A 15,098-nucleotide genomic window follows, 5' to 3' on the forward strand; every position below is an offset into this window, starting at 1 on the left:
CTTACAGCACCCCGGGCCCGACAGCGAGTGTGGTACAGCTGGAACCTTTCCCCAAATCTCTTCTCCTGCCATTTGCAGCCCATCATTGCAGAATAAAGACAAGCATGTTATTTCAATGGAAAAACTCTTTAAACTTTAAACTTTGCCTCATTGGTTTGAAAAAAACAATTTGGAACGAGACTGAGAGAACCCAGAGCCAGTTTTATAATTGCAGAAAGCTTGGTCACCACCATTCATCATACTGATTGCCATGTTAATTGTGACTTTTTTGCACTTCCGTGATCTGCCTGTATTAGAATGGGCAACACCTTAAGATAGTTTCTCTTTTCCAGCATTCGCGACAGGGAAAAATGAGGGAGCATTAGAAACATTGGAAATAGCTTTATTGTTATGAAATGGAAGACATCAAAAGATTTATCCAGATTTATCATCATCAAGATTTATCAATCAAAAAAGATTTATTTAACATTCAGATAATAACACAAGAAACAATCAACGCAGGAGAATTTGGAATGTCTTCATTCAACAATCATGTATTTTAAAAAATCTTAATATTTATTATCTGGTCTCTATATCTTCACTGCCTGCCATTCAGCTCAAGAGAGGCAGAAGTCTTTTCAGCAATATATCAAAAAGGGCTTTGATAGAACATTTTAAGATTTTAAGTCTTAAAGCAAGCAGTGGCTGAAAAGAGAACGCACAAGGTGTTGAGGACTGAGCTATGGCTGTTTGGGGGTCCAGGATTGTTCCCACATCTTTCGTTAGTAAAAATCTCATTTACCTCACTGTAGATAAGACTACACACTGGAGAACCAGTCAGGTTGGCAGTGCATTTAAATTCTCATACATCTATTGAGCTCAACTTGCACCCACTACAGATCTCTCTGATTCATTGTAAATGTTTACCATAGGAGGAAGTTTACATTTACATGTTAACTCCTTACAAAACACTTTGAGAGCGGGAGATTTTTCATATGGTTTTGTATTCAAATTATCTTGGATGACCAGTAGCGACTTCAAAAATCCATGAGAGGAAGCAGCGCTATTCAAAGCTTTCTAAGAAAAAGCTCTACCTTCTTGGAAGTCCTGCCTGTCCTCAGGGCCCTGGGCTATGAAATCTCATCTAGACAGTACAGCCATGTTAAAAGTTCAGTAATAGCCTTAGCTGGTACAAAAGTTCCAGAATAATATGCATTCGAAAGGCCCAAGACAAGTGATACTCTTCAAGATTGTTGAAGGTAAATGGGTCTTCTCCGGTAAGAGTTTTCCTTTACTCAGGTGGCCAGGATGCATCCCTGTTGGAACAGGAGTGCGGGACAAGAAAATCCAGTGATGATATATGTACTAACACACACACATATATATAGGTATAAACATACATATACATACATGCAGAAATGCCCCCATCTATGCAGTACATGGCAATTTTAATGAAACCAACTGTAGATGACGGTGCTGCTTTCCAGATCGTGGGCTATTGTGAGACATAAAGTACCGATATGCTGCAGACTTGTAAAGTGATGCTTTTGCTGGGAGGAGAGGGCTTACCCCTGGTGTGAAAGTACTGCTGATCTTTAGAGGGTATGTTTCGGCTGATTAATTTTATGGACTGCTAGGTTTAAACCACGACAATTGGTGAATGGCCGATTTTGCTTCCAGTTATTTTAGATCTCTGACTGCTGGCTCAGAAGCACGCGTTGAAATACAGTTCACTTGTGGAGACTGTTTACTGGGTTTTGTTTGCTTGTTAAAACTTTTGGCATAACTTTAGCTATTCAGTTTCATTAAGAGACAAACAAGTACGGCAAAGCACAAACTTTGAACTTTTATTAGTAACTGTGTCTGAGGGAACAGGGAAAGTTAGACCAGCCAACCACTAACAGTAAGCAACTGTTTGCTTTAAATTACCAAGGAAGAAATAGCACACAGAAGTGGAGATGGTGAACAAAATTATTGCTACAGGACAGACAGTGTTGATAGTAATACTCTGTAACGGTGGCAGGGCCTCACTGCGTTTCTCTTCTGGCACTCCTCTCTTCTGAAAAGCACAGCGCCGAGCTGGAAGGGTTTGTGTCCACATGTACAGCTTGCCATCACCTTGAGACACTGTTCCCCGGGAAACCAACACCAGTGTCGTATCTTCAGTGATCTAGAGGTTGCGATAGCGGAAGGGTGGAAACAAGAAACGACTTGCACAGCATCATGTGCCTGACTGGCAGCAGGGATTATGTTGGGAACGGTGGGGTTTATGCTCATGTATCGGTGAAGGCTTTGAGAACTGCACTGAGAATTGGCCACCACTAAGGAGTGTCTGTGTCCAAAGACTTCGCCGTGAGCCCAGCCCCGTGGCTAGGGGCCGCTTCACAGAAGCGTGATTGTGTGCTGGCACCTACAAGTGCTGGGGTTCAATCAGAACAGGAATCTCACACGCTCCCAGCCTGCTGGCGTTGTCTTCTCTGCTGTTCCGGAAAGCTGTACAACATCTTCACATCTCCTCAGCATTCTTCCTTTGCATCATTACAACATCATCTGTGATCTCTCCAGTTTTCTCCTCAGTGTGTATGCTTAGCATCCTGAGTGGGTTGACTGGCCTTTACATTCGGCAAATTATTATTTTTAATATTGGAAAAATTAATTTCCCCTATGCCTATTTTATTTTTCTGTGACAAGAGTAGGGTTTGCATTTTTTTAATCATTTTTAGCACATTTACATTTTTCACTTATAGGTTAGCCAGAGGTTGTAAGGGTAAAACCTGTGGCCAAATTCTGCAGTTGCATGAGAGTAAACTCAAAATGAAGCCAAACTGATAGTTATGGGAGATAGAGCAAATGTTGATGAATCCACAAAGTTCAGAGGAAGTATTTTTTCTAAATTGTGCACATTTAAAATACACGTCAGGAAGTATTGTGATAGTTATTTGCATTTTATTGACATACTTATTTCAAATGATGCTTGCAAGAGCAATATCCAGCTCTAACAGGGTACTGAAAGAAGACTCAACGATTTTTTATTTATGTGGCTGTTGCTTTATTCCTGTGGGCAAACACCATTTAGATAATTGCTGCAGGCTGGTGGGTCCTGTACCATTAGATATCCTGACCTCCTGACGGGATGCTAGAGGTGTTCTAGCCCGACCGTTCCCAGCCTTATTGCTTTTCATAGTTACACAAATTCTCTACAAGCTGTTCTCTGAGACACTGCGGCTTAGTGCCCCCGCACCCAGTGAAAGAAAACCATCCTTCAGCGTTTATAGAAGTGTATTGTTTAATAGGATTGCATTTAAATTTCTATAAAGGTTGTCAATCCGATGCTTATGACTCAGAATGGAAACTTCCTCCCAGAGAGATTTTATTTAACCACTGACTTCCAGATACAGAGAGCAAGCAGTACACTATAAAGAAAGGATATAAACTTTTTTTGTTTTAAATTAACCAGCAATCAGCTCTGGCTTCAGCAGTTTTATTACTTTTTATTCAATGTAGTAGAGATTGTCTATTATTGGAAAGTGCTAAATAGAATGAAAAAGCTTTTGACAAGACCCGTTAGACATATTTTATCATGTATTTTCTGTTCAGAGCAATTTCACCGCTGCAGACTAAACAGAGACTTAAATTAAGATTTGACAGATTTGTTTAGAAACTACTGTTCTCCAACAGACCCCAAATCATTTATTAGTTTTACACAACTTAAGACAGAAGGATTCTGAATTTCTTCCATAGCAGTGAGTGGTTTCATTATTACTTTTTAGATGGTAAGATACCTAAAAGACAAATATGAACAGAAAAACTACAGGGATTTTCTGAATTATTGAATCCTGTCCTTTGGTGTTAAAAGCAACGCTTTACAGAATTACTTTGATAAATGTCTTGGGCTCCAGCTTAAAAGCAGTTCAATTTTTTGCCCCCACTTAATCCTGCTGGAGACATGTTACGGACTATCCTCATAATTAGGAATCTGTACATTTCTGTCTAAATGTATCTGTTATTAATTTCTAAATATTTTTCTTGAACCAGTGCTGCCCTTTCCTTTAAAAAAAAGATATTTCTTCTCTGATGCGCTCGTCATAAAGTCCCTCATCACCTGATGAATGAGGATGCATTGTGGATTGTTTAGAAATTACACGTATGCACAGAAATTATACCTATTCACCAGAAATTGTATCGATTCAGTCATCAGGAATTACACTATATTTAAAGTTATATCTTTTCTCAGGTCTTCTGTCATTTTGTTTTGCCGTTGATACCTCATCTCTTCTTTCCTATTCTCCCAGACTTGCCATCTTTCCTCTGAACCTGTTCCAACCTAAATTCATCTTCTAGAAAAGGGGCAGAGAGAATCACACCCATTATTTCCGATAAGGTGCATTAGGGCCTTGCAGAATAGCACTAAGACCTCCCTGGCTTCAGCGGGAATCTCTCCCCCGGAGCCCCCGGGACTTGCATTCACCTTCCCAAGGCCACTTTGCCGGGGCAGCTCCCAGCCATTCTCCCATCGTCGTTCTCAACTGAGACACTTAAGCACAGTGCTTTTTACGACTGAATTTCATCTCATTCCTGTGACTCATCCTCAAAGCCACTGTGCTCTTTCTGTCTAATATTCTGATCCTCCTCAGATTCCAAGACAATAAATAATGGATAAAGACAGCTCATATTGCAAAATTAAGCAGGCTGCAGGTTATGGATTGCATCATATTTGAAATAAACCACACATGGCTATAGAGACTTTGGCAAACATTCTCTATATTCAAGAATGATATTAAAAATTGAGTGGGTTATTATTCCATCAAAAACATTTTTTTCAGTGTAAATATGAATTGATTTTTGTCTTCTATTTTGAAAGTTTAGAGTTCGTGCATTTATTCCAGCCCATCTGCTTTATACCACTCCTTAGGCAACGAGCTAGCACCAGATTATTTCAACGTGAAAGAAGTCTCCATACGACAGAGGCCTCTGTCAGCCTTGACCTTGCACACAGAGATAGCCAGAGAAGGAAGTATAGATACAGTGCAGCATTTGAACACACCTAAACCTGCTTTGGAGATTGGAACCATGATTTGGTTAGACTTAGTCAGAGATTTTGGGTTACATAGCACCATAAAACTGCTAAGACCACCCATATTCCCACAGAGTTACGCTATGGTTATAACCACAAGCAACCTAGAAAAGAAAGAGAATGTATCTGTTATAGTTACATGTTGGCAATCTACATGGCATTCACAACTGAAGGCTGTCTTCTGCCACTAAGAACATTTCTCAGGTTTTCTTGTTCGGAATTGATCACTGTAGCTAGCACAAATCAAAACACCTATCCAAAGTAATTGTCATAATGTGTCATTATGGAAATAATCCTATATTGCCTATATATACTGAAATATCATACCTCATCCTACTGCAATGTGTAGGTAGTATTAAAATAGTATAAAAATCATGCTGAGCCTTATTCCATCTGATTTGAACAAATTACTTTCTATCACAGTTAAAAATGGCTTAGCTTTTAGGAAGTTCAGTGAAAAATTAACACACACACCCCCCTTAAGCAAACACTCTGCAGGCTATGCTTATGGAAAATTATTCTCACGGTAATCAGCTGTACATGCTGACAAACTTGTTCTGTCCTGGTTGCGTAGCTGTCTACCAACCTCCTCTGGCTCCCCGCCATGACCTCTGTGGAAGAGCTGCTATAGCAGTAGCAAGTATTTTCCCAGAAAGCCTTATTAAACTGTGCTGTAGGTTTCTAGTTTTTGAACAGCAACTCATCGTACTGTAATTATTGTGAGAGTATTTTAAATGAAGATGTTTGGTTTCAACTTTTAAATAGATACAAGAAAATTCAAGGCCTAGAAACCTAACTGGACTAAGCAGGTCAGCATTGCATGTTATGCATGTTTGCCGACGGCAAAACCAAGTCTGGAGTTCAAGTAAAATGAGTTCTAGCCCTCTTAAAATCTGCAAAAACATCCTATCATCAGCTGAAAAATGGTAGGTCTGAAGCTGAGATATATGTATATATTTTAACACATGTGATGGTAAGCTTAAAGAACCATGACATCTAAAAAAAAAAAAAAAAAAGTTACGCATCTTCCAAAATGTATTTGTCACAAAGAAGTACAGGAAGAAAATTGATTAAAGAAACCTAACTAAATTTCTCAACTTCAGGTTGTAGTACACAGAATCAATATTTATTCGAGGCTTAGTTAGTTTTAGGAGGCAGACTCCTGTGGATGTTCTCCAAGTTTAACATTGCCTCCCTCCTGATCAGCCGCTGGGTTCTCATACATGTTTACAAGGCACCAGATCTGTACGGGGCTTCAGGCACTGCTGTGCTGCACATACAGCAGTATTTTAGTTAGAAAAAGAAAAAAAGCACCTAGATTAGTTCTCACAAGACAACTTCTCCTTCAGGTTGAGTTGATGAGCAGGAGCAAAGTAGATATCCAAACAAAGCACTGATATCATTTGTATGTGTCATCTTAACATGCCATGGGAAGAGTCCGTAATTGAAAGTAATAATAGGGTAGCCAGGAAAATACCAATTAAAATACCTTGGCTGTCTGTGCTAAATTCTAGATATTCTTAAGGAAATTTGATTATCTTTACTTACTAGGATGCAATTGAAAACAAAGATTTACTTTTAGACTTACTTATCTCTGAGGTAAAACAACGGGACAGACTGCAGATTCTCTTGTTGATGCACCATATGCATAAGCAAGTCAAATGACTGCACACAGTTTTGAAAAAAAAAAAAAATAGATGGTTTCCATCCATCTCCTCATGCCAGTTTGCAGCATGTTCATTTTGTATGTATTTGTGAAAGCTCCTACAGCATACATTTGTATGCTTCTAGATTTGTTAAGCATATTCTCTTTTTCCTATAAAAATAATACAGTTCACCGCACCAGTGGCTGTAGTTGGCCTGGAGCTGATGTAAGTAAACTCCCTGAACACAAAAATCAGGCTGATCAAGATACGTATGTTCTCAGTCTTGCTTTACGAGGTGGAGCCACACGCCTTCAAGAACACTGATGCATAGAGACTGCTGGTTTTCTTTTTTCCCCCCCCTAAATATTTGCATCAACTAGCAAAACCACACAGAAGCAAGATGACTGAAGAAGTACTAACACACCAGAGACAGTCTGATGCAACAGAGAAGCCCCAGGTCTGGACCCACCTGCCAGATGAAGGCTGACCTTTGATGGGCTCTCCCTCGCTGGCTTCCTGGAGGGCAGCAGCAGCAGAACTGGACCGGCAGGACACAGCCAGCCCTCACACACCACAGGGCTGCAGTAACTATCTGGTAGTGTGAGCCCCAGCACAACCCCAACAAGAACCAGGGTGCGGTTCATGCCTATTCCTTAGGGTTGTCATATGCTGGATACAGAATTAAAAGAAAAAGGAAAAAAGAAAAGAAAGAAAAACTACATGAAAGTTATTAAGTCATCCATCAGGGTCCAAAATGCAATTGTTGCTGAGTTGCATTACATATTTGCCAGCTGTTCACTCACCTATTGGGAGTAAACTACTGACCTCAAGCCAGCTCTTAGAAGGCGAGTATGTACATTGTACTTGGCACTTACATTAAAAAGGGTGGATTTTGAATGCACTTGCCTGTGCTCTCCCTGCTCAGTAAGGATGAGGCTTCCTGGTCAGAACCACACAGATCAGGGTGGGAGGTCAGTCACGCTGCAAACACGAACTGACGTCTCAAAGCCAGAGCAAGATTTCTGTTGTTAAGGAAATGTGCTCTAACGACGGATTAGCAGATCGCAGTAAGGAAAGAACATGTTTTTCTTTTTTTTTTTTTTTACTGGTGAAGGTCTTGAGCTTTATGGTGGCTGATTAATGGCTGAAGGGAGATTTCATTACACTGAATTTAAAAACTGTCAGGAAACTTAGAGGAAGAAATAAACATTCCTTTTAATACCTGTGGATAAATCAAAATTAATTTATTTACTCCACTCATGGTTATTGCTGGGTGTAAAACTCAGAAGTCACACCTCTGCTGAGGTATAAACCAGGCAAAGAGAATAAAAAGAGTGTTTCAACAAACCCTGCACTATGCAATTTTGAAGACGAGCTTTGATGCAAGGCTAGATGCTAGCTGGGCTGGGGAGAGAAAAATGTTTTCCTCTGATTTGCAGAGCAGCTACAGAACCGTTCCACAGTTACTGCAGGCAATGATCAATAAATATTAAAAGGAGAGAGAGAAGATGCCTCAAATTCCAGTATGTTGTTTGGTCCATTTTCTCCAGAGTCCTGAAAAGGAGAGTGATACAGTCTGATGCTTCAGGCCACAAAGGAATTGTAAAGGAGCTGTTGAAAAGAGCTAGATATCCCCATAACTCATTTCAAAGTTAAAACAGAGTTGCCCAGTATATTCCAAGTATGATTCTATATCCTAAGCAAAATCAATGTTATCCTTTGCTGAGCAAAATGGAAGGGCACAAATTACTTTCCTTCAAGTAAACAATCTTGAGGTTGAAAATGAGGGCTAGAAAAGATACGGCAAACAGAAAGACATGCGTAACAAGCAATACAGCGAGAGAAGAAGTTCTAGCTGGCACCCAAGACAGCATTTGTGCAAGATATGAAAGAACTTATTGTCCCACAGCATTGGTTCTCAGCCTCCAGCCTGCTCACTCTCGCGGTGAGGACGCTCTGCTGTGCGGCCAGCCCACAAAAGGAGAGGATTCTTCCTACTGACACTACACTTCCACATCCATATGGAATTAGCAGAGGCTTTCCTGACTAATTAAAATAAAACTTAGTTGTCAACTCTGCAACTTCTGTGGCTACTTCATGTCCTTCTGTAACTGAAATCTACAGGATATAAATTGAATATAGAGAAAAAAAATGCACCATGGACTCCAGATCCTCTTTTTTCCAGACTATGACCTGCCTGAAACAGATAACGTAAAATCTCTGGGAGAAATGAAATGCAGTGACTGAATCTGAAATGAGCCGTAACTTAATAGAAGATTCAGTTACCTCCAGAGCAGGCTGGGATTCCTAAACATTTAAAGGTTCAGCGAATGAGAGCAGAAGTGAATGAACCTCTCGTCATTAAAATAACCAATATGTTATTTGCCATCGATTCAATGACGATGCCAACCCAGTCCTCTTCAATGGGGTCTCTGTTGAGAAAAACATGGTTTACTTAAAAAAGAGAACTCGTGTCTTCACAGCTCAAAATCCACTTCCAACCACAAAGACAGTTCCTTTTTTTTGGTAACCACAAGTGGTTTTGCAGTAAGTAGACTGGTGTTTTCTACAGGCCCAACCAAAAAGGGTGTTGAGGGAAACAAGCCCTCCCTCCCTCTTGTCCGTCCTTGAGCTGCCCGGCTGACACGTCCCTCCTGTGCGGTGACAGTAATCATATGCTCTCACTCCTCATCTCCCCCAGCCACGCTTATGTGGTCACTGCAGCGAGGTTTGTGCTTGTCCCAGGCTGCTCCACTTGTCACTGAGAATAACATGAGATGGGAGAGAGACAGTAGGATTTTCTTTTTCTATGGAGAGCCGCGTTCTCCTTTAAGCCTGCTTGTTCTTTGGTGTAATCAACTGTCTCTTCATCTTACAGAAAATAAGAAAACCAAACTGTCTGACCTAAATTCAGCACTGGGACAAAATCGAGATATGGGAAATGCAGTGACACTACTAAAAAAATAATAAATCCTTGGAGAACTAACTTCTTCTTGCATTTAGATAATTCAGACTTTGATAAAACCTTTAAAATATATCATGATTCATGGTGCTAGAAAAGTGAACTCTAAGTAGAAAGTTTTCCTCACCTTTTTACTCCATTTTCAATTGCAGAATGTTAGTTCTGAAATTGTGTGAATATTTAAACTCTGGATCTAAGGCTGAAAGTATGAAAAATTACTGTAGAGGTCCACATTTAAAGACAAAATTCGGAGATACATATGAAAAATAAGTCTGACAAGGATAATAAAACCTGTTTATTAAATAAGTATTTATAACATAAATCTGCAAAATCATTACACTTGCTACACTGACACACGTTATGTCACTTCCAATGTACTTCAGTACCTTGGTGCTACGAGCTGGTATCCTGAAATAGGAAAAGCTTACAGGCACCAGCAGTGGGTAACACAGCTTGAACCCCAAGGACTAGAGTGAGAAATTCAGAGGAAAGCCTGGGATAAACAATGACAGCAATTTCCCTAAGAAAGATCAGACAGAGCACTGCAATTTCTTCAAAATACAGACAGGTAATTCTAGCTGGTGGCTTTCCTTGAGAGAACTTTGCTTGAAATTGGATGTTTTATGCAGGAATAGCAGCTCTTTGCTAATATTACTGCAAATGTAAATATCAAAGGCAAAAACCTATTTTTCAGTGGGTCCCTTGGACTTATCACCAGATACTGATATTTCCATTTCCCTTCAGGACTCGCTGCTTTGCCATGATACAAAAACAGAAACAGCTTTTGCATAATTAATGAACACAGGGTCTGAAAATAGTCCGTTTTTTCTTTCCTTTCCTGCCTACCCCTACTGAAAAAGCAAACAAAATTGTAACAATAGAGCCTGAAGGTTAAAGGGCCCTTACGAATAATTACCAGCCAGCTGGTCTGAGAAGAACAGCATGAAGCAAAACGTATCACCCGTAACGCCCAGAACTCTCTTTGAATGGCAAGATCTACACAATCAGGAACAAACAGTAAAAGTTAACAGAAATGAGAAAAAAAAAATCAAGGAACCTAAGTGGTCAGAGAGGCAAGGACAGTACCAGCATGTACCCATTGAAGGTGTACTATACTTTTAGCTATTTACACTGTGATCACCAACAGAGGTACATAAATTTCCTCGAAACAGCTTTGGTTATAAAATGATTGTTTATGAAATAAAACAACCCAAACAAAACAACAAAATACCAAGTGTCTTGTAAAGTGCTTCCACGTGTTTTATCTTTTTATGTATATTTTCAACGAGTGTAATGCTGCCAATATTCTTTAGCTAAAATATTTCCCCTTCCACTAAAATATGTACATACTTACACAAGAAACGAATGAAAACTGAAGAGCCTAGGATTGCTGAAAAGTACTTCAGAATCATTGGTTCCTACTGGGTTTCCTTTACAGCAAAGGCCCAAGCCACTTCTGTGAGATCTGTAGATTGAGGAGTCCTTTATATGCATTTATTATTTTTTTTTACACTGGAAGATCGGGATTTTCCACCATATTCTCCCTTCCTTACACTTTTAGTCACAGTTACAGGCTCTTAAGTACAAGGAAAAGGGCCTATATGCAGAGTAGAAGGGGTTGCCATCTGTTCCCGCCTGATCTTTTGGAAGGTATGAAGTCAGTACAGCTTCGTACAAAGACTTCTGCTTACAGGTTTTCCTCCTGTGCTTCTTCAGTTCTTTCCTACAATACCAAGTAAATCACCATGGGAGGGATTGCTTTAGCACCTTCCAGATGGACAGAGGATGTGCAGCAAACACATTCTTCACCTGAAAACACTGAGAAAACTAGCAAGGTGCTCACTTTGACATCTGGTTTTCACCTTTGCGCACAAGAAGCACGAGTAATTCTTTCGTGCAGCTGAAAGCCAGGCTGGGCATAAGGTAGCTGTGCTCTGGATCTTCAGGCTTTGAAAGGTCTTCAACCTCCACCCCAGCTAGTTGCTGTCACATGGAGAGAAGCAGGGGGAAGAGAAATCTAGCTGACAAAGGCTGCTGATTGTAGACATGATTTCTCCTCAGCAGCTGATCCCCAGAGAGCCTGAAGTACCTCCTACTATTTCTAGGTATTTCACCTCAAAGTGCAGCAGCCTACGTTAGGCAGCGTGATGGCTGACACCCCCGCTCCTGCCTCCCTGCACACCGCCAGGACTGCACGAACTTCCCGCCCCACGCAATGCGGCGGGGAGTAATACAACCAACTTGGTAATTTCTATAGCAAACCATGAGAAAAGAAACGTTTTCTTTTCTGTCACAAAAGGTGAAAATATTTTTGAGTTACAAATTAAATCAGGTTTCACTAAAAATGTAAGGGCTTCCAACACACTCTGGTTTCCTCGTCCCCGGAGCCCTGCGTGAGGCCTGGGCACCCCACGCGCTCGCTCGGTGACGAGCTGCATTCAGGCAACGCTGCCGTTTAACGGACTTCGGGACCTCTTGGCGCTCCGGGTGACTTCCCCCGGGGACCCGGCCTCCCCGCACCCCGGACCGGCACGGCTCACGGCCCCTCGCCCGCAGCACCCAGCGGCGCCCCCGGCCGCGATCCGCCTCACGCCCTGCCCCGGCGGCTCCCACGGCCTCCGGGGCAGCGCCGCGCCGATCACCGCCGTGCGGCGGCATCACGTCGGGCCCTATCCGGGGCAGGCGGGGGGCAAGGACGGCGGCGACCACTCCTTCTCCTCCTCCTCCTCCTCCTCCTTCTTCTTTTTTTTCTTCTTCTTCCTCCTCCTCCTCCTCCTCCTCCCCTGCTCTCCGTCTCCGCCCAGCAGCCACCAGGCCGGCCTGGCAGGTACCGCGGGGGAAAGCGCGGGCGGCGGCGCTCACCAGCGGGCTACTGAGGCGCGGCCCGGCGGGGCGGGAGCGGAAGGCGGTGCCCCTCCCTCTTCCCCGCACGGCGCATGGTCGCGGCGGCAGCGCGCTCGCCGGCCTCCCCTCTGCCTGCAGTGCTCTGTGGTCTCGCCCGTCCCCGCTGCCATGTTGGATCGTGCGGCCGCCGGAGCCGGGCTGGAGTTGGAAGTTTAGCGCCTCTCGGAGGGGCGGGCGCGATCGGCCGCCGGCGCGGAGCGGCACCGGCGTGGCTGTTCCCCTCCCCGGCGTCCCCTTCGCGGGCCGCCGGCAGCTGACTGAGGCCCCGCCGCCCCTCTCCACCTCCCTCCTTCCCCGGCACCGAGAGGGAGGCTCCGCGATGCGGCTGCTGTGAGGCCGCGGCGGCAGCGGAGGAGGAGGAGGGGGCCGCGGGCGCCAACGGTCGCAGGGCGGCGAGGGGAGCGCCGGGCCGGCCCCGGCCATGAGCGGCAACCCGCAGCAGCAGCCCCCGCAGCCGCGGCGGGTCACCAATGTGGGTTCCCTGCTGCTCACCCCGCAGGAGAACGAGAGCCTCTTCAGCTTCCTCGGCAAGAAATGCGTGGTGAGTGTCGGCCCGCGGCGGAGGGGAGGGGGCGGCCCGCGGGCGCTCCCGGGCCGGGGACCCCGAGCCCGTCCCCACCCCGGGCGCGGAGGGCCCGGCGCCGGGGCAGGCAGGGGGCGTGTGAGGACGGGCCGGCTGGGGCGCTGGGAAGTTGAGGGCTGCGGAAGTTTCAGCCGGCCCGGCCAGCTCCGCTGCCCCGTCCCGACGCCCGGGAAGGGACGGCCTCCGCAGGCCTCGCTCCCTGCCCGCCTCGCCCGCAGCACCCCGGGCGGTGGGAGCGGAGCGGGAGTGCTGGGGGCAATGAATGGCCATGGCCGCGGCCCGCAGCACGGGTGGCGGGGCTGCCTACCCTGAGCACCGGCCCCGGCCTCGCCCCCTCCGCCGTACCGGCTCCGGCTGGAGCTGTGCGCACCGGGGCGGCTCCGAGGCCGCCTGGAGCGCCGGTACGGGCTCCGTCCTTCCGCGCTCCCCGGTCCATCGGCATTGAGCTCCCGGGGGACGGCCGGTGGGGCTCACCCGTGCTCTGCGGGGGGAACTGGACAGCGAGGGAGCAGCCGCGGGGCAAGGGGGAAAAAGTTCAATTGCTCGACGAGGCTGGGACGAGCCCCAAGTGCACCTGCGGTACAACAAAGCAATGTTGATGAAGTTGCAGGAAGGCTCGTATCAGTGCTAGGCCTGCCTTGGATTTGGTCTGAACTTTTTCTAGCCTAAACAACAGCTTCAGATACTCAAATGCGACTCAAATAGTGCATATTTTTCTGTTTATGCGTGCATATATATACAAGGCAACGTCATGGTTAGAAGAAAAAGCCTTGTAGTAAATGTGTTACCGGGTATATCGGCAAGTTTGTTTTCAGAAGACCTTACTGCATGTTAATATAAAACTGTGTTTATTGGTATTAAAGATCTACTTGAGGGCTTCAAAAGTTAACCACTTTCTTCAGAAAAGAAGCAGCTTTTACAAAAACCGTATTTTTGAAAAAATAAAAAAGCTTCTTTTTTGTAAAAAAACTACCATTTGGAAGCCATTGAAAATTAACTTACCTGGCTGTCTTCTGATGCTTTTTGTCCATCACCTAGCATACTGATGTTAGGCGCTGTGCATTTTGCTGTAATGCTATGAGGAATATTTCGTGAACTTAAAATTGTGATTTAAAGCAGGATATCTGTGGAGTCATAATGATTCCACATAACTCGTTGGACTTTGAAATGCTGTTGTTGATCAAACTGACTTGCAAGGAAAGCACAAGATGTAGTAACAGGAAGTAAGTGATATTTACATTGGGATGGGTTAAATAAGATGCTGTCACAGTAACTAAGTTAAACGGATCAGAAAGACACACCATAAAGCATGTTTTTTGAAAAGTAATAAATTTTTAGAAAACACTTTCAATTAATTGAACTACTTTCAGGCACACATTTCATATGTTTAGCTCCTTTGCAAAAAAAACCCCAAACTTTTCTCTAAAGTTAAAAAATAGCGCATGAATTTGTGTAAGTTGATTTCTAGTTTGTTTTCCTACGACTTGGATTTTCTTGTCAAGTGAACACGCTTTTGATTTTTGTTACACTCAGATGTAACACTCACCTACTCAAGTTCTCAACTTTTTTGCATGAATAATGTGTTGAAAACAGACTTTGGAGGCAAGTATCTTCACAGTATCTGAAGTCATGCGATTCGTGACAGGTTGATAGTTTCGTAGACATGACTTGTTTGGTATTTTTCTTGAAACTACGCGTTCTTGTGGTTTTCACTGAATCTCAGATGACTTTCCAATTGAGGTTCTTCTAGTTGTGGCCCATTCTTTTCCCCCAGCCCTATATGCTCTCTAGGTTAAGCATAGGCTCATCTTATTATAATTGAGGGTCTCTGCTCAATCTTGAGGACTTGAATGTTGAAGCTCTAGAGATATTTAACCAGGCTTTTTTGGCTTACTGTGGCATGCATGGGCCAAAAATGGTGACAATTCAGAAACTAATTCATGAACAGAT

At 43.8% G+C, this 15,098-nt stretch overlaps 1 protein-coding gene and 1 long non-coding RNA gene across 2 annotated transcripts in view; one reads left to right on the top strand and one right to left on the bottom strand.

Annotated features, from left to right (window-relative positions):
- Positions 1–368: 368 nt before the first annotated feature.
- LOC129213068 (uncharacterized) lies at positions 369–7,662 on the bottom strand. The gene is made up of 3 exons (XR_008579350.1): positions 7,575–7,662; positions 7,169–7,368; positions 369–1,295 (listed from the first exon to the last, which is right to left on the bottom strand). It is a non-coding gene; the product is annotated as an uncharacterized LOC129213068 (long non-coding RNA).
- A 4,993-nt stretch (positions 7,663–12,655) lies between these two features.
- The window catches only part of WASL (WASP like actin nucleation promoting factor), a 52,263-nt gene continuing 49,820 nt past the window's right edge, over positions 12,656–15,098 (top strand). The window contains exon 1 of the mRNA XM_054847956.1: positions 12,656–13,106. Coding sequence (XP_054703931.1) covers positions 12,987–13,106 — 120 coding nt within the window. The 5' untranslated portion in view covers positions 12,656–12,986. The remainder of the gene's footprint in view (positions 13,107–15,098) is intronic.

Source organism: Grus americana, chromosome 1 (genome assembly GCF_028858705.1).
Source record: "Grus americana isolate bGruAme1 chromosome 1, bGruAme1.mat, whole genome shotgun sequence".
Classification (NCBI taxonomy): domain Eukaryota; kingdom Metazoa; phylum Chordata; class Aves; order Gruiformes; family Gruidae; genus Grus; species Grus americana.